Raw genomic sequence first — 26,171 nt, 5'->3', positions numbered from 1 at the left:
TGAGCATTTTGGCTACTTCTTCCTGGATGCAGGCCCGTACCCGATCTGGCACGCGGTAGGCCCGGTGGCGGATAGGGGGGCTGTCCCCCGTGTCCACATCGTGCGTACACCAGGAAGTGACACCTGGGGTGAGGGAGAACAGGCTGGCGAATTGTGACAGGAGAACTCGGCACTCCTGGCGTTGCTCTCGGGTGAGGGCCTCTGAGAGTCGGACCCCATCTACGGAGCCGTCTTTCTCCCGAGTCCGTAGGAGGTCAGGGAGGGGCTCGGAGTCCTCTTCAGCCCCATTGTCTGTGGCCATCAGGAGGCTGAGTTCTGTCCGTACAAAGTGCGGTTTCAGTCTGTTAGCGTGGAGGACCCGGAGGGGGTTCCGGGAAGATTCCAAGTCGATGAGATAGGTAGCCGGACCCTTGCGCTCGACCACTTTGAAGGGCCCTGTCCACTTGTCTTGTAGGGCGCAGGGTTCGGTGGGGGACATCACCCATACCTGTTGCCCAGGTTCAAATTCGATGGAGGAGGCATTCCGGTCATACCACCTTTTCATGTCCTCTTGACTGGCCTCTAGGTTGGCTTTTGCTAGTTCTCGGAATCGCCGGGTCTGGTTGCGGAGGGTTAGGAGGTAGCGGAAAACATCTGGTGGGTTCTTTAGAGGGGGCATCTCCCAGCCTTCCTTGACTAGGCTGAGCGGCCCCCGCACGGGGTGTCCATATAGCAGTTCAAATGGGCTGAAGCCCAGGGACTTCTGGGGAACCTCTCGATAGGCGAAGAGGAGGCACGGCAGCAGCACATCCCACTGGCGACGGAGGGGCTCTTCCAACCCCCCGATCATCCCTTTGAGCGTGCGGTTGAACCGCTCAACGAGTCCGTTTCCTTGAGGGTGATAGGGGGTCGTGAACCGGTAGGTAACCCCGCACTGTTGCCAGAGAGACTTCATATATTTCGAAATAAAGTTCGTGCCTCTGTCACTGACGACCTCCCGGGGGAAGCCCACCCGGGAGAAGATCCCCATCAGAGCCCGGCCGACTACCGGGGCTGTCACAGTCCGCAGGGGAACAGCCTCCGGGTAGCGGGTGGCGTGGTCCACTAGCACCAGGATGAATCGATGGCCTTGTTTTGTGCGCGGGTCCAGGGGCCCTACGATATCGATTCCGACCCTCTCGAACGGGGTGGTGACCACGGGAAAAGGTTGCAGGGGGGCTTTCAGTTTGCGGCCGCTCTTTCCACTGGCTTGGCACGTGGGGCAAGATCGGCAACGCTGGTGTACATTGTCCCTCATTTTGGGCCAGAAGAAGTGGGTCACCAGGCGGCTATAGGTTTTGTCTTGACCCAGGTGTCCTGCCAGGGGGACATCGTGGGCCAGGTTTAGCAGAAAGTCTCTAAAACGGAGGGGTACCACTAGGACTCGGCTGGCCCCCAGCTCCGCGATTCTTTGCTCACTGTACAGCAGATCATTGTCCCAGTAGACCCAGTGAGTTCCGGAGGTATCCCCTGCGCTTTGGGCTAGCGCTTGCTGGCGGAGCCCCTCGAGGGAGGGACAGGTCTTTTGTTCTTGGCGAAATTGTTCTTGCGTGGGCCCCCCCTCTTGAGGCCACTGGTCGGGGTTAGCGAGGTCTGGAGGTTGAGCTGGTTCGGGGGGGACGTCACGGTCGGTGGTTTCGGCGGGGGCGACCGGAGGCGGTGGCGCCGGCCATTCGGGTTCCTCTGGGCGGGGGTTGGCACGGGCGGTCATGGACCGGGTGGTGACGCACGCCCAGTCCGGGACGCCCAACATCCCCAGGTGCTCTTTTCGTTCGACTGCTGCCCATGGAGAGCTTTCCAGGTCATTACCCAGGAGGCAGTCTACGGGGGCATCATCTCGGACCGTCACCTTCAACATGCCGGAGACCCCTCCCCATTCGAAGGGGACGCAGGCCATCCGACACAGACTTTCTGAGTTATCGGCTGAACGTACAGGGCAGAGAATGTTTGGTAAGTATTGTTCGGGGGTCACCAGGTGACAGCGGACGGCTGTTACACTGGCCCCAGTGTCACGAAGGGCTTCAGCCCGGCGTCCATTGATGCCCACCCATTGGCTGTACTTCTGGGTATTAGCGGGTAGGGGGACCCGCGGGACCATGTCTCTCCCCCCTAGGCAGGCGAGAGCCATGGCGGCTGGCTCCCATTCTTGGTGTTCCTGTTCATATTCTTCTTGTTCCTCTGAGATCTGTTCCTCCCCCAGAGCAGCAGCGGCTACTTGGCGGGGTCTTGGGCTCTGGTACTGGGGGCAGTTTGGGTCGTTTGCATAGTGTCCGACTCGTTGGCATCGATGGCAGGTAACATTGGCTCGATATCCCGGTCGCGCTGGGGTGCTGCCCCGGTTGGCCGGGGGGGTGGTGCTGGTAGTGGGGGTGACCGGAGCGTTGCTTCTTCCGCGTCCTTGGCCTCCTCCTCCTCGGGGACGGTGCTGACCATTGTTGTTCCGGTTCTGTTCGTAGGACCCATTTCGACCCACTCTGGTGATCTCCCACCGGTCAGCTTCGGCTGCGAGCTGCCGGGGATCCGTTAACTTGCTGTCGAGGAGGTGCTGGCGAAGTTCAATGAAGCAATTGTTCGACAGATGCTCCCATACCATAAGATTGAACAGTTGTTCGTAGGTTGTGACCTTGCTTCCTTTGATCCAGCCCTCGAAGGCTCGGCTAAAGTAATTGACATAGTCCACCCAAGTTGTACCCGGGATGCGGGTGCAGTCTCGGAACCTCTGACGGTACATCGCGGGTGTGAGGCCATAGCGGGTGAGGAGTGCAGCTTTCATATGGTCATAGGAGGTCATCTGGTGGTCCGGGAGTTGCAGCAGGGCGTCGCGGCCCTCATTGAGGAATCTCCCCCACAGACCGGCCCCCCAATCGCTTCTATCGATCCGGTGTGCAGTCATAGCGATTTCATAGGCCTTAAACCATTGCTGGATGTCGTCCTCTCGGAAGTATTCTCGAACGACATCCTTGGGGATGTGTACCTTCTTCTCTGTTGCCCCTGGAGTGTGGGGTTGCTCGGACACCCCTGCTTCTTTATTCTGTTTGCGTAGGTCGATTTCAGCTAGTTTCCGCTCATGTTCATATGCCAGTTTCTTTTCCTCGAGCTCCCTTTGTCTCTGTTTCTCCTCTCTTTCTTCTCGGAGACGCAGGTGCTCTAAGTTGATTTTCTGTTCGGCCAACTTCAGTTCAACGTCCATTTTGAGCCGGGCCATTTCTAGCTCGTGTAGTCGGGTTCTTTCTCGTTCCTGGATCTCGTCTGGCGAGAGACCCGTTCTTCGCTCTTCAGGGGCCATGGGGGTTTGTGCTGCGATGTTTTGATCGGGGGTTCCGGCAGCCCCGGTTTCTGCCCAAGATTCTAGGGCCTGCTTAAAGTCATCTTTGGTATTTAGTCCGGTGGTAGCGATACCTAATTCGATACAGAACTGTTTAAGTTCACGATGGCTGTACTCGTCCAATTTCTCCATCTGGAATTTCTCCGTTGATCCGCTGTCTTTAGTTGACATCGTGATTCGCCGTGGGGTGAGCTACTCTCTGTACGGTTTATGCGGTGATTCGGATCGCGCCGCTGGCCACCAATGTTAGACGGACCGGGAGGGTCGGCCGAGGATAAGGGGAGAGGTCTCCGGGGAGAGCCGTCTCCAGTGAATCGTACAGACAAGTAACTTCCCCCCCACAGACGGACACCACACAAGGATAAAGTTCAACGATACTTTATAGGCAATTCTTCAAGTACGGTAGAATGGTACAAGGAGGTCTGGACTCAGGGGTCCCCTCTATTCTGGTCTCTGTTTGGGAAAGGGGTAGCGGGACAGTCTTGTTACCAAAAAGATGGAAATAGCTCTCAATCCTCGAGCTCGGTGGTGTAGATGAACGGGCCGCGGCGGAGCCAGCAGGTCCCGAGATGGATGAAGGAAGACGACGGTCCGCGGCCACGCCAGCAGGTCCCGACGACGATGAAGGATAGGGTGGTTCCCAAAGCCGCGGCAGCGCCAGCAGGCAAGACGAGGGTGCACAAGACAGAGCTACGGCAGCGCCAGTAGTCCGTCAAGGATGAGTTCTTCTTTGCGTCTCTCGACTCCAAGATACAACTCCCGTCCTGCTCTGCAGCTGCCCCAGTTATAGGGCTGGTGTGCTTTGATGTCCGGACCCTCGCACTTGGAGGTCGGGAGGTCCGGGATGAGGGAGTCCAGACACCCAGCAGGGGGGTGGAGCCAGCGCCCGGGGAGGCGATGGGCGAGCGGCACTTGGCGGGGGAGAGCCATCGACACCTCTTGCTCCCATTGACTGACCAAGTAGCCCGCTCACCTCCTGGGTGGATGTTGGTGCCGGAATGTCTGAGGCCTGGCCAGGCCCAGGGTTGAGGTCGATCGGGGGCCAGGCGGCCTCGTGGTGGAGTGTCCAAGATGGCGCCCAGGATGGGCGCGCAGGCCGGTAGTGGGTCGGCCTACGCGGTCAACAGGTTCGAGTGTAGGGGTCCCTGCGGGGACGGTGGACGTGCAATGGTGGTGTGTGGTACTTGCGTGGCTGGGCTCGGGCCTGGTTGGACCGGGGGAGAGCGGCCCTTCATGTGGCCTGTCCAACAGTTGGTAATTCACTTCCAGGAGGTCACATTTACAGTCTTCCATTTAGACATGGAGTATTCATTGCGCAGCACTAAACCAGAAGGTTAGTCCATTACTGTCTTATCTTATAGAGTCATAGTTCAATGTTCAATCAGAGCAACGTAGTCCAGTCCTCACTTCGATTGAGCCCGGTCCGAATGGTATTGAATTGAATGATGGATTTCAATTCCTCACGATTTAGCAACTGCTGTAGGTTACCACCCCTCTGTGGTAGTTTGACGGATTTCAGGACTGTCCATTGGAGGTCATCCGCTGTATGCTTCATGCTGGCATAATGTTCAACCAGGGGTGCATTTGGAGTACCACACCTAATGCGGCTTCGATGTTGACTTATTCTGGTCCTTATTTTTTGAGTAGTTTGGCCCACATACATCTGCGGGCAAGGACATAGAATAGCATAAATCAAATTGTGACTATTACAGTTTGTGAAGTCTCTTAATTCAATTGTGATGTTATTGTGTGGGCACAGTAGACATCCCGCCTCCCAGGCATGGCACTCGTAGTGAAGGTCATGTGATCTGCGCGGCTGTTTACTATTCGGCGCGCTCTCGCAGTCCACTGACTTGCATTCGGCATCGACCGAGAAGCCACGGGAAGACGAGTCCTCATCGGGACTGAGTAAGTAAATGCGGAGCTTCCAATATGTTCGGCCATGACCCGCCCGGTGGCTTGCACTAATTCATTCCCTACTCCTTGCCTTACAGCGTCAAAATCCACATTGTTGGGATCCCACTTGTATGGTCCTTGTTACCTACACGGTTACTTTTAAACTCCGTATTGCTTGCCATTTGAGCACATCAAGGTAAGCAAGACCCTCCCTCCGAGCGCCGCCCTTATTTACAGAGCCTCCCCCGTAGCCTGATATTAAATGCGCCTCTCTGTTTTCAGCGCCATCCCTCGCGGTTGAAAACGATTAACACTGTGTAATTATCCTTCATTACCAATTTCGTCCGGACCCCCGAAGAGACCTCCATGTCAGTTTACTGCGTGGTACGTTTTCCGGTTCAGCTTTATTAATTAAGAAACTAAGGTTTGTGTTACTTTGAAAGTCAGGGTATTCCAACCTGACTCCCTCCCTAGCATTATGTCTCGGGACTAAATCATTTAAGGGTAGCACACCTTCCACCTTACGTGCATTATATATTATAATCCACAGGCCATCCTCGCCCTCATTCACGATACTTTGATTATCACTGACACTCCACATTAATAATCCTTATACCCAGTAGACCATTAATTGAGTGGTTCACCATCACGTCACGTCACCCTGATTCTCGCAGCCCTTCACGCACGCCACTGCGATTCCGAGGAGTATGAAAATGCTGTTACCTGATGCTTGATTAAGTCACAAACACCGTGCACTTGGCCACACACTGCGATTTCGATACATAGTTGGCATGCGTCTGCAAACTACTCTTAAGTTGTTTGAAATATCTTTTTCTCTTCGTTTCTCCTAAACAGGCTTCTTTTACAATCAGGCATGTCTTGTTCATTACAAATGTCCTGATGATGATCCCATGTATCTACTTGAGCATTAGGGATCGAAACGTCGACACCCATGAGTGGGTTCATATTTACAATATTGACCAATAAGATTGTTTATATTCCACTCCAGGCGATACTGTGATTGATTTTTTACCTATTAACAGTGCCCTGTCCTTGCTCTCTGCCTGATAGACACCCCTTTCACCCTTATGCTATCTTTCTGTTTCCTTCTTTTCATGTACGACACAGGCTTGTGTCTTGTGATTACATTTGTATTATTGGATTGAACATTGCTTCTTTATAAAATAAACTCCTCTCCCGGCTGGGTTTGGAAATTTTATAACACGTATAGTTTTCCATTGTGTTTCTATACAGTATTGTGCTGTTGATTCTGAAATAAGCTAAGGACCGTTTTGTTCACTATAACGTTGTTATACCCATGGTACTTAGCTATCTGTTGGGTTTCCCTTGTGTCTTAAAAAATTCAGAACTCTTCTAAACACATACTATTGCTATTACATCTACAAATTCTGTTATTTTCCTCTTTCATTTTTCAAAATTTTGCTATTACGTACCTACACTATACTACTAGTAATAGCTCAATATATTGCCTTTTTGTACACAAGCAAGTCATAACACTTTAACATAATTTCTGTAACTTGTATTGTACAACCACTCAGCAAGCTACAACTTAAAACAAACAAAAGCTCATTAATCACATAGGTGAAACCTTTACCAATGCTTGTTTAATCAGAGCATGTGCTTCTTGAGCTGAATGTAACCTGCCACAATCTTTGTTTCCCAGTCCCTACGATTTTTAGGTAGAGCTAAATCACTTAGAATGTTGGACCGTCTTTTTTTTTCTCACTTTGGTGAACTATAACTGGGTAAAAAGCGGACTGTGACGCTTTTTACCGGTCAAGGTTTATTTCTTGAAGCAACACTATTAGTGGCATGCCAGTTCTTAAAAAAATGTAATGTCTTTGCACCAAACGAAGACCGCTCGCTTTCCAAAGATGCTTTGCATTATTTTGCAGTCTAAGTAGGCCATTTTGCTTTCTTTTTGCTAATATTGCTCTACGAATTTGAGTTTTACTACAGATGCTTGTTTTAACCTGGAAGTCCCTTGCAACCTTTTTGTGGGTTTTAGTAGACCTATGCAGTTAACTACCTGCCTTTGGCTGTGTGATCTTCTTCCAGCTAGTTCAGATAAAAGACAGGCTGGATGAAGAGTACAGAAAAATATCCTTATTGGGATTCATACTCTTAGACTCAGCTGTTCCTCTGTTCCAAGTCCCACCACCCTATCGCCTAACTATAATGTTGTGCATGAGCCATACGTGTCAGAAACAAATGGGCTGCTGCTTGACAGCTAGTTGTAGAGAAAGTCCTTGTGCATACGTGCCCAGTTCCCTTACTATTTTAAAGTAACATCATCCTTTAAAGTGTTCTTTTTTAGACCTAACTGCAACTGCTGCTGTTGTGAAATAGCTGGGAAGGAGTAAGTTACAGGTAAAGGTATTGAATTCACCAAGAAGCTAATGTTTTCAGTTGGCAAGTTTCTGGGAAAACTTGAGGGTAGTATCAGTTTTTTTTATTGCATGCAGACTTTTTAAGTAATTTTGTAAATGAGCAAATAAAGGTCGATTTCCACTGACGTTTTATATTGTGTTTTTCCAATCGCAGGTTATCAACACTGGAATAAAGGTGCTGTGCCGAAATAATGATGGCGAACAGTATGGATGTGCCTTCAGATTAGCACAAGAGGTAGATATAGCCATTTAATCAATGTATTGCTGAATGGTCAGCCATGCAGTTACAATTTCTTAAGTTTTATAACCAGGAAGTCCTCTCTTAACCAGTGGGATTGTTGGTGGCTCTTACATTTCACTGCCTGAAATTGTGTGCACAATAGAGAATGTCTATATTGGTTTCCAATACGTTCTGAACCATCATCAGTATTTTGAAATTATTGTAGTTAGAGCGCGTTCAAACATGCAGTGAGGCTGCAGGCAATCACAACTGAAGTCTTCATGAGTTCACACTGTTTGAGAAACGAAGGACAGTGCTAAATCGGAGCATTTGATGGAGTCAGCAGATTGTCTTGTGGCACCCTTGCATCTGCCACCAGAACCACATTGCATTCTTTCACCGGTGTCGCATGATTGGGGTTCCAGTGATGAGCTCCTCTTCTTTTGACATGTTTAAAACATTCATTTTATACACAATAGTGTCTGTCGTTAAGTTCTCTCCTAAACCAATGTTTTGGAGAAGACCCCTGCTTATTTAACACATGCTTTGAACCGTGTCCCTGCACACAGGTGCCATGACCGTACTACCCACAAAAGCTACTTTGCTCTTAAATGTTTTTGTCTATTCATAAATGCTTCTATATCTTGGCATCTGCTTTGAATTTACACTTCTAATGGCAAAAAAACAATAAGAATTCAACTCTGGTCCTCCGTCTTGATCTCAAAGCACATTAAGTGAAACCACAGCACTACTACTTCAGAGAAATTTATTGCTGCAATAAAAATGCATAGGATTCTATACGAGAATCGAATTTCCTGCATCTCCAAGATTTCTTATGTAGTTTTATAGACTTTCACTTCCAAAATAAGGTAAGACAGGGACTAAAGGATGCCAGTGCATTTAGAATTGCAATTCCCTTTGTAAAGCAAAAAGCAGCTCTGCTTTCAGGGCGCTCAAGGCTGTATCACCCAGTAAGATCCGCAGAACTCCGTCATCCACTGGTACTCCTCCAAGACCTCGGTCAGAACACAAAACACAACTATCGGTTCTCTTCTGTGGTATGGTTCCATCATCTTCTCCATCGCGACAAAACAAATGTTGCCTAGGTATTTTGCAAAGCAAAACAAATGTGCAAGGTCCATACTAACTTAGTCATAGTGCCACCAAGAGATAACAATTGTGGTTATTTGCACCCTTTATTAGTGGAATTGGCCACTTTACAGAATGTTCTGTGGCAGAGTATTTATGGGGTGAATGCAGTGTTGTAAATACATACAAAGAGTACTTCAGAGTGCCCTTGCTACAGTTGTGGGACCTATTGAAATGCATGTGCTTTGCTACTTGCATTTCTTCGCGATTTTTGTTGTAGGGCCCATCTCTCACATTGATTGACTGGTCAGGAAATCTTCTTGCATTTTTTTTTAAATTTTACTTTTTTCTATGCAGTTTAAAAAAGGACTTCTTTCCTTCATTCAGTACTAGAAAGGTTCCAGATTCGATTCTCAGTGCTCATTCCTGAGATTGAGGATATCATCTTTGTGCAAGCTTTTAATGGAGCCCACAGATGCTGAACCAGACACGTTGGAAATCAAGTTGGAGTGCAGTTTTGGTACTCTTGGCTTAATCCATTTGGCATGCAATAAGTGATCAAAACTGTATTTTGAAATGTGCACTGAGTATTCTGTTACTGGGTGGCATACCTTCCACATCCCCACTAAGTGGATGGATTTCATTTTAATGTTAACCTTCATCTGACAGCAACATGTTCATGGGTATGATTAAGGTAGATCCTCTACTTCCCCCAAAACATGCCTTCATTAGAGTTTTTGACGTGGGATACCATGCATGTATGAGTTTTTCCGTAAGTATGGGGTGGTCCCAGCAGTTAAACCAGAAACGAGACATGTGGATGAATTCAGAAGCAAATGTAGATGAAATGTCTTTCTGAAAGAAACTTCTAGTTGCAAATTCATCACCCTCACAATGTGGAAGACTGGATCCGGAAACCTTTCAGCATTACCGCTGCATGCCTGAAGGTGGCACCATGTGGCTCTGCACTGACACCGTTCCGCTCCAGAAATGACATGCAGAGCATTTATAAGCACCGCTCTTGTGCACTGACTTTAGTTCCTTTCTTTCACATGTCTAGACTTAGATCTGGAGCTCTCTTTATGTCTCTCTCTGAGACATTAGCTAACAAAATGTCTTCAGTGTGCAATGAATGTTATCCCAAAAACAACAGGTTTTTAAGATCTTAAGGGACTGTCACAAATAAATGTCTGGTGGATCCCTTCAAGACAGCCTGGTCAGGCCATGACTTCAAGCACTGCAGCGTCTGCACTTTGATGAACCCAAAGGCCATTAGGTAATGCAAGGCAAAACTTTAAATCCCCAAGCATAAGAGGACTTCCTGCCAAGTCTGTTCCATGTCATGCTTTGTGTCCAAGGTTCGATCTTGGTCCTTTCCCGGAGTCGACCTAGCTGCTCCAGATGCTGGTCTTTTGTTACACTCCCAAGTCTTCAGGTAAACATAAGACATCAAAGCGGGATACTTTCCCCTCGTGCTATTCGCATTTGCCTGAGCAGACTCTCGGGCGGCACCTCTGTTCTCAATCTCAGTCTCGAAGCTAGCTGGCTTCAGAGCCGATTCCCCAGCTTTTCTGGCACAGCTGGAGTTTCCAGTGCCTTCAGCCCTCATATCAGATCAAAGAGTTCCTGCACAGCCATTCTCTGGCTCTTGGGATCGCTGCTGACAACTCCTGGCACGCCTCCAAGTTCCAAGGAACCGAGATGCTCTCCAACTAGGATACCGCCGGTGGGTTTGCCTTCAGTGCTAGTTGGACCCTCTAAGTCTGTCTTGCCTCTGGCTCTTCTTCCAACCCCACTTCTGGTACCACAATCCATGCTGGCCCTGGGCACAATGACACCGATGCTGACTTCACTGATGTCAGATGCGATCCGATATTTCTATCCGACGCAGGTCTGACCTCAACTGAAGTTGCGCCTAAATCTGCCGGACTCACCACTTCTCCCACTTGATTTGCCACAAGCGAGGACTGCGAACTCTGCACTTTCTTTTTGTAACATATTCAGATAATGACTGTGTCCTGGGTGATGGGTTTGCCAAACCTACCAAGTTAACAATTGTAGATGACTTACAGGAGCTTGGTAGACTCAATACCTTTCTTGGAGACATGTCTCCTTTCTCCCCTTGGACCGGCCACAGGTAATCTGGTTTCTACTCAATGGTGAAATGTAGGACATCCAAATTTCTTGAACGGCGACTCCCATCATGGATGTTGAGACAAATCTTTTCACTGAGGTCCTTCAACTAGGTCAGACATCTATGGAACCCCTTCTTCCATTCAGTGACTCACTGGGCAGAATCAACTGGGATCATTGTAGAATCACAGTATGGGTTCAGAAGAGGGAAGGGAACAACTGAGCAGTGCTTGAATTTAGCATTGATTATGGGCAAGTATATGGGTGCCAGGAAAAATTCTATTTGCTTGGCATTCATGGACTTGTCCAGTGCATTTGATACAGTATGCAGGGATAAATTGTGGCGTATGATGGAGGCTATGGGGTTTGAGGAGTCTTTGATAACTCTGCTCCGTAGGTTACACACCGCCACAACTGTTAGGATTAGATATGGTCCTGGAGGAGAAAAAACTAGACATATTTTTTCTACTGAAGGTGTCCGTCAGGGATGTATTTTAGCTCCCTTTTTATTTCTGGTTTACACAAATGGCTTAGAAGGTTTTCTGATTGAAACTGGTGCTGATTTTCCTAAGATTAATGGGAAAAAAATTCCAATGTTATCATATGCAGATGATACTGTCCTGATGACCCTTACCCCGAATAGCATGCAGACTTGTCTGAATGCCTTTGATACATTTATGGGAGAACTAGATCTTGGGGTCATCTTTACTAAATCTTTTGCCATGACTTGCGGTTCAAAAAACACTAAAATCCGCAATTACAGGGTGAGGGTTTCTGACATAGAGAAAGTTGATAACTTCAGTTATCTGGGTAACCTTTTTAACAAAAAACTGAACTGGGAACCTCTGTTGTTAACCCGAGTCCAAAAGGTTTCACAGTCAATTGAAGCTCTCTTTCGCTTTGCTAGTAAGTTAGGACAACGACGTATAGCTGAAATGATATCTTTGTACAAAGCTAAATGTGTTTCTGCTATGACCTACGGGGCTGGTGTTTGGGGGTCACAGAACTGTGAAAAGATGCAGATTATGTAGAACAAATTCTTAAAACGCTTACTATCTGTTCCTTCGGGTACCTCAAATATATTTTGTCATGGTGAGGTTGGAATTGAGTTCGTACGCGATACTATTCATATTGCACCCTTAGTATTATGGTCTAAACTTTGGCAATCTGACGATTTGAATTTGACAAAAGATATTCTTTCAGATTGTCTTAAACTTGAGCATTATGGGGAAATCCCATGGCTCCGATATGTCAGGGATACTTTCTATAAAATCGGGTTAGAAACCATGTTTAGAAATCCTGATACGCTTAAAAAGGTTACTAAGGAACTTATAAAAAAAAGCGTATAGCCTTAAATTGGGTTCCTTAAAAATGAATGAACAGGTATTACGTGTTCAGGGAAGATTAGTGCGACCATTTTATTTAACATACATTATGAATACTCAAGGGCGTTTTTATCTTACTAGGTTTCGTCTTGGTACTTTACACTTCCTCTTTGCTTTCCCAAAGCAGGCGGGTTGGAGGGAGAAGTTACCCTGTTGCCCTTGCAATAATAACGTCTCGCAAAATACCCTGCACCTTATTCTTTTTTGTACTTTGTATAAGGACACAAGAAATTCTTTCATCAGACCATTACTATTATCCCTCGGAACGTCTTATTATAAAGAAGGTTACGAATTTTTGTTATCACTTTCAAATGTAAAGATCTGTAATGCAGTATTGAATTTCATTAGATCCGCTCTTGTAATCAGAAACCGTTACTGAATATAGCTGTGGAAATCAGAATTATGTAACTATGTATCATGATGTTTCTATAAGATCAGATAGAAATGTTTTTGTGATTTTATTATGGTTTATGGTTTATGTATTTTTTAAACTGATGTATACTTTTATGATTTCCTTGAGGAATCGAAATAAAGTTATTGAATCGAATCGACTCACTGATAGATACCCTATTGGGGAGCTTGGGCCAAGCTGTGCTCTGGCCCACAGGTCACTTGAGAAATAGCTAGTTTTCATCACCATGTTCCAGGTTACCCGACTTCTGTTTCCCAGCAGCCCTCACCAGAAAGCCTTCCACCAGCCGTTCTAATCCCAACACATTACCTACTTCTAATCCTGATAGGGAATCCAAGTGAATGGAGACATTCAGTAAGTGTATTTTCTTGTACCAGCTTTATCCCGGGCTCAGTTAATGCCAGCTGTTTGTTGTAATGCTAGTCTCAAGTCTTTTGGTGATATTGTGGCACTGGCCCTCCCTGATATACATGAAGACCTTCGCCCAGGGCTCTCTCGGGCGATTCAAGATGATTGTGATTCAACCAAGTTCACGATTTGTTATGGCTTGGACACCGCCCATTCTATTGGGTCGGTCATAGGCACCTGTGTAGCCATTTGCACCATGCATGCGATAACTGGATTCTTCAGCGATATCCAGCCCACCTTGTTCAGAGACAAGGCTGTTTCGGTTCTCTGGGCCTTTGTGCCCCACCTTGCCAACCACCTTTCGTGGCTTTGGCCGAGATGGCCCCTACTCCAGCCTGTCCAGCCTCCTCAGGTAAACACAGCAGCTTAGCTTTCAAGGCTGTTGCACCCACTACCCCTGTGGGAAAGGTCAACGGGCTGCTTAGTTGGACGCCCAATTATTTCCGCAGCCCCACTTGCCAAACCTCCTTAGTGTGCCCTTACAGGAGCAAAGTAATCCGGTGGGAGGCAGAATCCACCAGTTCTGCCCAGACTGGTAAGTAGTACCTTCGGACCTGTAGCTTCTACAAACTATTAACAGGGGTTATGTCTTGCCATTCCTTTCTTCCCATCTGCTCCTTCCACTCCCCCTTCCCACCACCAGCGATGGATTGAGGATCATCTTTCCATTTTGTTGCAGGAACTGAAAGGGGCAGTTGAGAGGGTACCTGCGCCAGAGGTAGTTTGCGACTGCTATTGCAGCAACTTTCATGTGCCCAAGAAAGATGGAGGCCTGAGGCCCATTTTAAACCTGTGCCTTCTCAACCCCTTCTTCTGGAAGGAAAACAAATCTAACTTCTCACCCTGGCCCAGGTCTTGTCTGCCCGCGATCCTAGTGACTGGATGATGGCGTTGGACATGCAGGACCCCTTTTTCCATATCTCTGTCCTGCCGGCCCACTGCTGCTATCTGCGATTCCTGGTGGGACAGGAGTATTTTAAGTTTTACTGCTTTATGTTTTTCTGGATTCACATTCTGTGCATTATTCCACCATCTAGTGGTTGGATCTGAATGCTCCTGTTTTTTGTAGCTTTGTCTTATGGGGGTGAGGGGGGCTTCGTCGCTCCCACCATTTGGTGAGTTATCCAGTTTCTTCTGATGGAAGAAACTGACGGAAGCGCCCAGGCTTGGTTGTCATCGTCAGATCCTTTTTTAATCTGTTGGATCTGAAAACATAGCTGAAGGCTCTCCAGTTTACAAAGATAAGAAGTTTGCATAAAGTTTAATTGAGGAAGCACTGAAGTTGTTCACTGAGAAGGTACTGGAGAAAACTATCACAATAGCCTGAGTATAAGCCTTATCAGAAATTGCCCGGACAAGGGGCCCTCTGTTCTACGTGATATGGAGAACACACCTTTTTAATTCTGCATGAAGTGCGTCCACAAATTTGCCTAGAAGGTCAACCATCAGGTGTGTAACCTTGGCCTCCCGATCAATCACAAAGGCGACCAGTGCGAGGTCTGTGCGGATTTCAAGCCAAAGATGCTGAGGGCAAGAGTCTGACAGAGGCAGGCATACTTGGCCATGCAGGGGCAGAAGCAGATTCCATCACTTAAAGACCTCAGTTTGTCAAGTGACAAGGAAGAAAACATTGCCGAATGGGCAGAAGGAGAAGGCTAGGATGTTGTGATGCAAATCGTTGATGTCCAAAAAAAAGAGAACTCGGCACTGAGAAAATCGTAGTCTGAGGCAAGCAGATAACCCCTCGGGTCGCACAACAAGGACACCGCTGGCAGCTGAACATCCAAAAAGACAACTCAGTTGAAAGACAACCGGAGTCCAGATGTTTAGATGCCAAAAAAAGACAAAAATCAGAAGACGCCGAAAAAGGCAATAAGTGAAACTCCGTCGAAGGATACCTCGGCATCGAAAAGAAAAGCTTTGACAATACCTCAACACCGAGGACCGAGCATCAAAAATCGAGAGAAAGAAAAGGCGACTTGAGGCAGGAATGGCTACACTTCTGCAGGAGACAAAGTATTTGAGTGCATCTATTCGGGAATTTCAAATCCCACAAAAGCCTTTGACGCTGAAAGAACAAGTCGAGAAGGATGTCAAAGATTTAGACCCTCCTTTGACACCAGAACCACAGTAGGAGGAAGAAGAATAGCAGTTCTTCCTCGAAGAAGAGTAGGCTGATACAATGGGTTTGGACATGTTCCAGGACTTTGAAGGATCGGAGTATATGGAAACCCAGTGACAAAACATCGAGGCGAATATCCCAGTACAGGGAATTGACACTTGGCAATGCCATCTCCTCCTACTGACATAACACAATGTATGGTCATCTCATACAAAGGGCTGCAGATAAATATGCAGTGCAACTAGAGGAGAAGAAATCACAATCCTACTTCCTCCTAGATTCACTGCTACCTTCACAAACCAGGAACCAGCTCCTGTCCATGTTGCCCAGCATTTTGGATCAAGGGAGAGAGGCCTTGAAAGAGCCTACTATGTGTACAGCAGTCACACCAAGGTCCGAGAAAAAATACAAACATTCCTCAAAGGATCCTCTCTACATAAGGGGAACCATCCCTGCTGACTCCATTATCACAGCTACAGCCAGGAAGAGGGCAAACATCCCAGCAACATTGGGACCATCAATGGACAAGGACAGCAAAAGGTTTAAGTTGGTGGGCAGAAGTTGAGAGAAGGGCAGCTACCCAGTGTAGAATAGCCCACCCGTAACGCTCTCCTCAATAGATACACACACCAACACTGGGAGGAGATGGCAGAGCTAATGAAGCACTTGCCCAAACAATACCGTGAAAGAGTAGCTTGGCTTGCAGAGGAAGGGAAAACATTGCAAATAAATGCCTCAAGTCGGCACTAAATACAGCTGACACTGCAAGGTGCCAGATGATGGCTGGAACAACACTAAGACGGCATGCATGGTTAAGAGTATCTGGTTTCAAGCCAGAAGTTTAGGCAAACATCATCAATGCACCATTCAATGGGGAACAACTGTTTGGCAGCGCAGTTGATGAGGCCCTTTGTTGGACAGGCCGCATGATCGGGCTGTCCCCCCTCCACACAACGGGGCCCGGACCCTAGCTCTCCCTGAATCCCCAGCAAGAGCCTCCCCGGCGACCCCCGAAGTAATCCACAATCCGTCCACAACGAGACTCCAGCTCCTGAACCCTCCTGTACCGGCTGGCCCTGTTCCCCCTCCGCACCTTGGCCCCGGCCCAGCCGCCATCTTTGGATACTACAGCACGAGGCCGCGTGGCCTCAACTCGACCCTAACCCGGTGCCTGGCCAGGCCCCGACATCGAGGCACCAACCTCCACCCAGGAGGTAGAGAGACCACTTGGCAGGTCAATGGAAGGAGTCGTCGTCAACGGCTCTCCTCCGCCAGGTGTCGATCACCCCCGGCCGCCCTGGGCGCTGGCTCCACCCCCCTGCTGGGTGTCTGGACTCCCTCATCCCGGACCTCCCGACCCCCAGGCGCGAGGGTCCGGACATCAAAGGGAACCAGACCTATAACTGGGGCAGTGCCAGGCCAGGAAGGCAGTTGTATCCTGGAGTCGAGAGACACCGAGAAGAACTCATCCTTGACGGACTGCTGGCGCTGCCGTAGCCCTGCCCTGTGAACCATCATCTTGGCCTGCTGGCGCTGCCGCGGCCCTCTGCCTCGTGAAACCATCATCTTGGCCTGCTGGCGCTGCCGCGGCCCTCTGCCTCGTGAAACCCTCATCTTGGCCTGCTGGCGCTGCCGCGGCCCTCTGTGTTGTAGACTTCATCCTAGCCAGCGGGCGCTGCTGCGGCCCGACCTTGCAGACTCTTCAGCTCGAGGATTGTGAGCTCCCTTCCGGCCACCTCCTGTACCGACCCGGTACCAAGACTGTCCCGCTACCCCCCTTTTCCTACAGAGACTAGAATTGAGAGGTCCCTCGAGTCCGGTATCTCCTGTATAGCTGATAACCTGGCCGCAAGAACCCTATATAAAGTGTTGATCTCATCCTTGTGTGGTGTCTATCTGTGGGGAGGGAAGTGACCTGTCTGTACGATCGCCGGAGACGGCCCTCATCGGAGGCCTCTCCCCCAGTACTCGGCCGACCCTCTGGGTCCCCTTCTAACATTGGTGGCCAGCGGCGGGATCCGAACCAACGCATAATCGTACAGAGGGTCACTCGCCCCACGACACACAACCACCATGACAACAAAAGAGAGCGGAACAACGGAAAAATTCCAGATGGAAAAATTGGAAGAATACAACCACCGAGAACTGAAACAATTTTGCATAGAACTTGGCCTTCCAACCACAGGACTGAGCACGAAAGAGAAGCAAAGACAGAGAGAGCTAGAGGAAAAGAAGCTAGCCTACGAACATGAGCGCAACCTCAAGGAACTAGAAATTCAGAAACAGAATAAAGAGCTCGGGGTCCCCGAACGCCCGATCCTGCCTGCCACTACCGATCCCAAGGTTCACATCCCCAAAGATGTCATCAGGGAGTACTACAAGAACGATGACATCCAGCAGTGGTTTAAAGCCTACGAGGTAGCCATGACCTCCCACCGGATTCCCAGGAGCAACTGGGGCGCCGGGTTATGGGGGAGGTTCGTCAACGAAGGAAGAGACGCCCTGCTGCAACTCCCGGACCATCTGATGACATCCTACGACCACATGAAGGCCACCCTCCTCACCCGATACGGACTCACACCCGAGATGTACCGCCAGCGGTTCCGCGACTGCAAACGGATCCCGGGTACAACTTGGGTGAAATACGTGAACTTCTTTAGCCGAGCCTTCGAGGGGTGGATCAAGGGCAGCAAAGTGACCACCTACGAACAACTTTTTGACCTCATCGTATGGGAACACCTTTCTAACAACTGCTTCATCGAACTCCGGCAACACCTCCTGGACAGTAAACTGACGGAACCTCGACAACTCGCCGCCGAAGCTGACCGATGGGAAAGCACACGAGTTGGACGAAACGGGCCCAGCGAATCGCACAGAACTTACCAAGGGCCCCATCGCCCCCGTGGGGGAGGAGGCCAGGGTCGGGGTAGAGACACCGGCCCGATGACTCCCGCGAGCAACCCCTCGCCCCCGGCCGGCAGGGGGAGCCCTCCGATGCGGCCCGGCTTCCGGGCCAACATTATTTGCCACCGAAGCCAACGACCCGGCCACTACGCCAATGATCCCAACTGCCCAAAGAACCAGAACACTATACCCCGCCAGGTCGCGGCTGCCGCCCTAGGGGAAGAACCAGTCCCGGAAGACCACGAAGAGTACGAGACCGACCAGCCTGAGTGGGAACCGGCCGCCATGTCCCTGGTCTGCTTAGGGGAAAAAGACATGATTCCGCGGGCCCCCCTTCCCGCCAACACGCAGAAGTACAGCCAGTGGGTCAACATTAATGGCCGCCGGGCGGAAGCCCTCCGCGACACCGGAGCCAGTGTGACCGCGGTCCGCTGTCACCTGGTGACCCCAGACCAAATCTTGCTGAACATTCTTTGCCCTGTCCGATCAGCCGACAACTCAGAAAGTCTATGTCGCATGGCCTGCGTCCCCTTCGAATGGGGGGGGAGTATCCGGGATGCTAAAAGTGACTGTCCGCGATGATGCCCCCGTGGATTGCCTCCTAGGGAACGACCTCGAAAGCTCTCCCTGGGCAGCAGTCGAACGGAGAGAACACCTGGGGATGCTGGGCCTCCCCGAATGGGTCTGTGTCACGACCCGGTCCATGACCGCCCGTGCGGTCCCCAGTCCAGAAGAGCCCGAGTGGCCGGAGCCTCCTCCCGCGATCATCCCAGAGGAGGCCGCCCCAGAAGCAAGTCTCCCGACCCAAACCGAAGAAGGATCCGACCGGCTTCAGGACATCCCTGACCTGGCACAGTGGCGTCAGGAGGGGGGTCCCACCCAGGAACAATTCCGACACGAACAAAGAACCTGTCCCTCCCTCGAGGGACTACGGCTGCAAGCCCTTGCCCAGAGCGCAGGGGATACATCGGGGGCCCACTGGATCTACTGGGACCAGGACCTGCTCTACAGCGAGCAAAGAATTGCAGAACTAGGGGCCAGTCGGGTGCTGGTGGTGCCCCTTCGCTTCAGAGATTTCCTCTTGAACTTAGCCCACGATGTCCCCCTTGCCGGACACCTGGGACAGGACAAAACGTACGACCGCCTGGTGACCCACTTTTTCTGGCCCCAAATGCGAAAGGATGTCGCCAACCTCTGCAGGGCCTGCCCCACCTGCCAGGCCAGCGGAAAAAGTGGCCGAAAAACCAGAGCACCCTTACAACCCTTTCCCGTCGTCACCACCCCGTTCGAACAGGTGGGAATAGACATTGTGGGGCCCCTGGACCCCCGAACCGCCCAAGGACGCCGGTTCATCCTGGTCCTGGTGGACCACGCCACCCGCTATCCCGAGGCCATCCCTCTTCGAACCGTGACGGCCCCCGTGGTAGGCCGAGCCCTGATGGGTATCTTCTCACGGGTGGGTTTTCCCCGGGAGGTCGTCAGCGACAGGGGCACGAACTTTATCTCAAAATATATGAAGTCTCTCTGGCAACAGTGCGGGGTCACCTACAAATTCACGACCCCCTATCACCCGCAAGGAAATGGCTTGGTCGAGCGGTTCAACCGCACCCTCAAAGGAATGATCATGGGCCTAGAAGAACCCCTCCGTCGCCAGTGGGACGTGCTACTCCCGTGCCTCCTGTTTGCCTATCGGGAAGTCCCTCAGAAATCCCTCGGCTTCAGCCCATTTGAACTCCTGTACGGACACCCCGTCCGGGGTCCCCTCAGCCTAGTCAAGGAAGGTTGGGAAAAGCCCCCCCAGAAAACTCCCCCTGACATATACAAGTACCTCCTGGCCCTTCGCAACCAGACCCGGCGATTCAGGGAGATCGCAAAAGCCAACCTTGAAGCCAGTCAGGAGGACATGAAGAAATGGTACGATCAGCACGCTTCCTCCATTGAGTTCGAACCGGGACAACAGGTCTGGGTGATGTCCCCGGTTGAACCCTGTGCGCTACAGGACAAATGGTCCAGGCCCTTCAAGGTGATCGAACGCAAAGGGCCCGTCACCTATTTAATCGACATGGAAACCGCACGGAACCCCCTACGGGTCCTCCACGCCAACAGACTCAAGCCCCATTTTGTACGCTCAGAACTCAGCCTCCTGATGGCTACCGATAATGGGACGGAAGAAGACTCCGAGCCCCTTCCTGACCTGCTGAGGACCCTCGAGCAGGATGGCTCAGTGGAAGGGGTCCGACTCTCCGAGGCCTTGTCCCCGGAGCAACGCCACGACTGTCAAGCCCTCCTGAAACGGTTCGCATCCCTATTCTCCCTCACCCCGGGGTCACCCCCTGGTGCCTTCACGATGTGGACACCGGGGACAGCCCCCCTATTCGACACCGGGCGTACCGCGTACCAGATCGGGTGCGCGCCTGCATCCAGACCGAGGTATCCAAGATGCTGGCCCTAGGAGTGATCGAACCCTCTGACAGCCCCTGGGCCAGCCCAGTCGTCCTGGTCCCCAAGGCTGCCGCCCCGGGCGTTGCCCCTGAGCTCCGGTTTTGTGTGGACTACCGGGGGCTGAATGCCGTTACCAGGACCGACGCTCACCCTATCCCCCGGGCAGATGAGCTAATTGACCGTATGGGGGCCGCCCGCTACCTGAGCATCTTCGATCTAACAGCGGGCTACTGGCAAATCGGCCTCACCCCTAGGGCCCAAGAACGATCCGCCTTCTCTACCCCGGACGGTCACTACCACTTTAAGGTGATGCCATTCGGCATGAAGAACGCTCAGGCAACATTTCAACGGCTTGTGAACCAGGTGCTGGCGGGCCTCGAAGAATTCAGCGCCGCCTACCTGGACGACATCGCTGTGTACAGCCACCACTGGACCGACCACCTCCGCCACCTGCGGGAAGTTCTACACGCCCTCCAGCAGGCCGGGCTCACCATCAAGGCCAGCAAATGCCAGGTTGGCCAAGGGTCCGTGACATACCTGGGACACCAAGTGGGAAGCGGGCTGGTGGCCCCCCTCCAGCTCAAGATTGCTGCCATCCAGGCCTGGCAACCCCCTACGACCCAAACCGAGGTCCGGGCCTTCCTGGGACTCACCGGGTACTACCGGCGGTTTGTGAAGGACTATGGCAGCATCGTGGGGCCCCTCACGGAGCTCACATCCAAGAAGAGCCCCAAAGCAGTCAACTGGACCCCGGACTGCCAATCGGCCTTCGAAAAGTTGAAGACCGCCATGTGCACTGCCCCCGTGCTCCAGGCTCCCGACTACGGCCGGGAATTCATTGTACAGACGGACGCCTCCGATCATGGCGTGGGGGCCGTCCTCTCCCAACTCAACACCGAGGGGGTCGATCAACCAGTGGCCTTCATCAGCCGGCGGCTGCTGGCCAGAGAACAGCGATGGAGCACCATCGAGAGGGAGGCCTTCGCCGTAGTCTGGGCCCTCAAGAAGCTCCGGCCCTACCTCTTCGGCACCCACTTCCGGGTACAAACAGACCACCGACCCCTGCAATGGCTGATGCAAATGCGGGGGGAGAACCCGAAACTGTTGCGCTGGTCCATCTCTGTAGGAAGGTAGATCCCTGACTATGGTTGCCCCCAACTTTTTGCCTGGTGTTTTGCTGGTTTTCTGACTTAGTTGACCTGAGGCCCTGCTATTCAGGACCTCAGGCCTACTGCTCTCTCTGTAAAATGGATTCCATGTACCCTAGGTACATATCTAATTGGATACTGAGTCACCTTATCAGTCCCTGTACAGTGTACCTTAGGTACCCAGGGCATAGGTGTACCCAGGGCCTACCAGGGGCTGCAGCATGTATTATGCCACCCCTGGCTGGCCATCCAAATCTGACACAACTGGCTGCACGACAGCTGGGGCAAGGTGGTGTAATCACCCTTTGCTTTAGATATAGTATTCCTATATCTAACCCTAAAATGGACACACAGATCTCCTATCAGTCACTCCTATGGCAGGCCTTAACAATCCTGAAGGCAGAGTGCTTGGAATCGTGTGAGATGGTGCTCTGGCATGAGCTGAGCCTGTCTGCGGCTTTCGGGATCCATCCCTTAGCCGTTTCCATGATATCGCATACCATATACTCTTAAGTGCATTATAATCCTCGCGGTTATATGTCAACTCTGGTATCGCTTTATCAAAACATGTCGAGTAAGGTGTCATACGAAGTGGAATACTAACCCCTCGCCAATTCTGGCGACGGGGTTAGCATTCCACCCTTCTAGAGGGACACGACATGTATGTAACCCCTAACCCCGGTTCAAGTCAGACAGAGCCTTAGCATCCACAAAATGGATGCTGCCACCGAGACACAAGTCTGCCCTCCTGCTGCTGGGAGTCCTCCCAGAGCAGGAGATAAGGACAAAGGGTTTCCTGCCAGGGGCGGTGCCAGCACCGTCCCAGACAGGATTTTGTGTATTGTAGGTAGGCAGGGCTTCAGAGGAAGGTGACTGCACGTGGCACCCCGGTGCTCACTGTGCATAGGCTGGCTTGAACCAGTTCCAGGGACACTCCAGACCCTGTGCTGGGGAAAAGCCCGCCAAGGAAGTGGGTGTAACCACCCCCCTCCTGGTCCCACCTCTAGGGCAGGACTTAGTCGCGTGCCAGCCCCCTTTTCCCAGATAAAGGTAGGAGCAGGCCCCCTTCCAAATTAGATCATCTTTGAATCCTGAAACTACTTTCCACGAAAGGAACTCAAGACTTCTTCCTAAGATTTCTCCCTTGTGACTAAGGAGTAGTCACCCTGCATCCGCAGGCACCATCTAAAGAACACTGCGGTCTGCTGCAAGTCCTTCCTCCGGAATCCGACTGCCCAGCTCGACGAGAACCGGCTTCCCTGGCACCTCTGACCTCTACCCACCTCTACAGCCAAGCTGAGAACCGTGGGTGCGACGAGACCTCGAGGGACCGGCCATCTTCAAGACTGCACGACTTCTGCACAGCAAGCCCGCCGAGTAATTTCCTGGTGAGTGCTTTGGGGTCCGAGAAGCCCCGACCCTGAGCAGGTCCAGCACCGAAGTGCAGCCTCCCAGCATCTCCACGATCTGCGTGGGGCCCTTCTGCTTTTTGCTGCTCACCGCGTTGTTTGGCTACTAGGCCGCTGGCTTGTGGCCTTCTGAACGACGCCCGACGACATCACTGCTGCTGGTCTGGTTGCTCCAGACTGGCCCTTGCTCCCTTCCCGAAGAGGAGCACCCCGGACCCTCCTGGTCCCCTCAAGACGCCATTTTGAGTCCACCGCGTGGGCTTGAATTAGCCAAGGCTTGTTGCCCAATCCTGGGTAACTTCGACGCCGACAGCTTCATCCATCGTGGGACAGCTCGCCTCTCCATCCTGGTCGCCGACAACGCCTCCTGGTCCGTGAGATCTGCAGAGCCAGCGTCGCCCACTCACCTAGTCGAGGTGACTGCCATCCGGTGCCCTCCTGGTGCCCACTGACTACTGGCTAGTAGTCACGAACTTGGTCCCCTCTGCTTTCAGGTGTCATCCATCTTCCAGATCCAGGCTTGGATCAACTCGAACTATCTTCACTGGGCGCCTGCCAGCATCTTTTCTTCCAGGCTCCTGGTCCGGCAACAAGGATTCCCAACGTCTTTTGAGACCTATGCAGCTGCAGCCCCTGGGCTAGGTAACTTCGGCATTTCGGTGCCCCAGCATAGCCTCACTATCCAAGGGTCAGGATCCACTGTCGTTTTCTTCCTACCAGGTCGGGTTCGCCCGTAAACACTAACTTTAACTTTACTAGCTCTCATAGACTTTGTCCCGCATCCCGCGTGAGAGTGCACACTCTGCACCCGAGTCCCCTAGGTCTCCTAGAAGTAATCTAACGATTCTATAGTCAAGTCCTAGCGTTTCCAAAGCCTATTAGTACTGTACTTACCTGCTAGTAATTTCGCATTCCACTTTTAAAGTATATGGTTTTTCGTGCCCCTCGGGCATTTGTGTATACCGTGCTAACTTAAGTATTTTCGTAAGAGTTTTGTTGTGTGCTTAGCACCCTGTCCTCATAAAGAGTACAGGGTTGTTGTGATTCTAATAAATACATTGTTTATTTTCATAACACTTGTGTGGTGTCCTTTCACTGGGTGTTCAAGGGGTAATGTGATGGTAAAACAGCTGGCTTAACACGCCCTCTAGAGTCTTAGCCTTAGACTGCTCGTATCCATGCTACTAGGATAGCTGGTCTATAAGGTTGACTTACAACCAATCATCAATAAGGGTTGTTTGGACTGATATATAGTGATCACTAGAATCGTGAACACTGCACATCAGGCCAACTTCTCACAATCTCCCTGCAGGGGATGGACTTCACGGTGGAGCATCGTCCAGGCCAGGACCACGCCAACGCAGACGGCCTGTCACGTTTTTCCGCCTCGGCGAGGAGAGTCCCCAGGAGGATGGCTGACTCTCCCTGCCTTCAGCTGGGGGGGACGCATGTTGGACAGGCCGCATGATCGGGCTGTCCCCCCTCCACACAACGGGGCCCGGACCCTAGCTCTCCCTGAATCCCCAGCAAGAGCCTCCCCAGCGACCCCCGAAGTAATCCACAATCCGTCCACAACGAGACTCCAGCTCCTGAACCCTCCTGTACCGGCTGGCCCTGGTCCCCCTCCGCACCATGGCCCCGGCCCAGCCGCCATCTTTGGATACTACAGCACGAGGCCGCGTGGCCTCAACTCGACCCTAACCCGGTGCCTGGCCAGGCCCCGACATCGAGGCACCAGCCTCCACCCAGGAGGTAGAGAGACCACTTGGCAGGTCAATGGAAGAAGGAGTCGTCAACGGCTCTCCTCCGCCAGGTGTCGATCACCCCCGGCCGCCCTGGGCGCTGGCTCCACCCCCCTGCTGGGTGTCTGGACTCCCTCATTCCGGACCTCCCGACCCCCAGGCGCGAGGGTCCGGACATCAAAGGGAACCAGACCTATAACTGGGGCAGCGCCAGGCCAGGAAGGCAGTTGTATCCTGGAGTCGAGAGACACCGAGAAGAACTCATCATTGACGGACTGCTGGCGCTGCCGTAGCCCTGCCTCGTGAAACCATCATCTTGGCCTGCTGGCGCTGCCGCGGCCCTCTGCCTCGTGAAACCATCATCTTGGCCTGCTGGCGCTGCCGCGGCCCTCTGCCTCGTGAAACCCTCATCTTGGCCTGCTGGCGCTGCCGCGGCCCTCTGTGTTGTAGACTTCATCCTAGCCAGCGGGCGCTGCTGCGGCCCGACCTTGCAGACTCTTCAGCTCGAGGATTGTGAGCTCCCTTCTGGCCACCTCCTGTACCGACCCGGTACCAAGACTGTCCCGCTACCCCCCTTTTCCTACAGAGACTAGAATTGAGAGGTCCCTCGAGTCCGGTATCTCCTGTATCGCTGATAACCTGGCCGCAAGAACCCTATATAAAGTGTTGATCTCATCCTTGTGTGGTGTCTATCTGTGGGGAGGGAAGTGACCTGTCTGTACGATCGCCGGAGACGGCCCTCATCGGAGGCCTCTCCCCCAGTACTCGGCCGACCCTCTGGGTCCCCTTCTAACACCCTTCAACAGCTGAAAAAGGACAACAAAACGGCGATATCAGTGGGAGCACTGCAATTCAGAGGAAACTGCGGAGAGGAACAGGAGCTGTCCGAAGACCATTAGGAAGAGAAAGTTTCTCTGAAACAACTTTACATCGGAGTTTTCAGGGCACAAACCAAGCTCAGAGACCTTCACAGCATTAGCAATACCAAACCAAAGGATGCCAGCCCTTTTGGGGACAGGCATAAAGAAGAGCACAGTGTAGGAAGGTGGATATCTGACTATGGTTACCCCCAACGTTTTGCCTAGTGTTTTGCTGGTTTTTGACTTA

The 26,171-nt window shown here is 51.5% G+C and overlaps 1 protein-coding gene across 1 annotated transcript in view; it reads left to right on the top strand.

Annotated features, from left to right (window-relative positions):
• The window catches only part of NSUN2 (NOP2/Sun RNA methyltransferase 2), a 506,360-nt gene that overhangs the window by 286,009 nt on the left and 194,180 nt on the right, over positions 1–26,171 (top strand). Inside the window, exon 16 of the mRNA XM_078687631.1 lies at positions 7,805–7,885. Within this exon, the coding sequence (XP_078543757.1) occupies positions 7,805–7,885 (81 nt within the window). The remainder of the gene's footprint in view (positions 1–7,804; positions 7,886–26,171) is intronic.

This window comes from Lissotriton helveticus, chromosome 4_1 (assembly GCF_964261635.1).
Source record: "Lissotriton helveticus chromosome 4_1, aLisHel1.1, whole genome shotgun sequence".
NCBI classification, from domain to species: Eukaryota; Metazoa; Chordata; class Amphibia; order Caudata; family Salamandridae; genus Lissotriton; species Lissotriton helveticus.
Note: the sequence above shows the minus strand (reverse complement) of the source record. Positions and strands in the feature narration are given on the sequence as shown.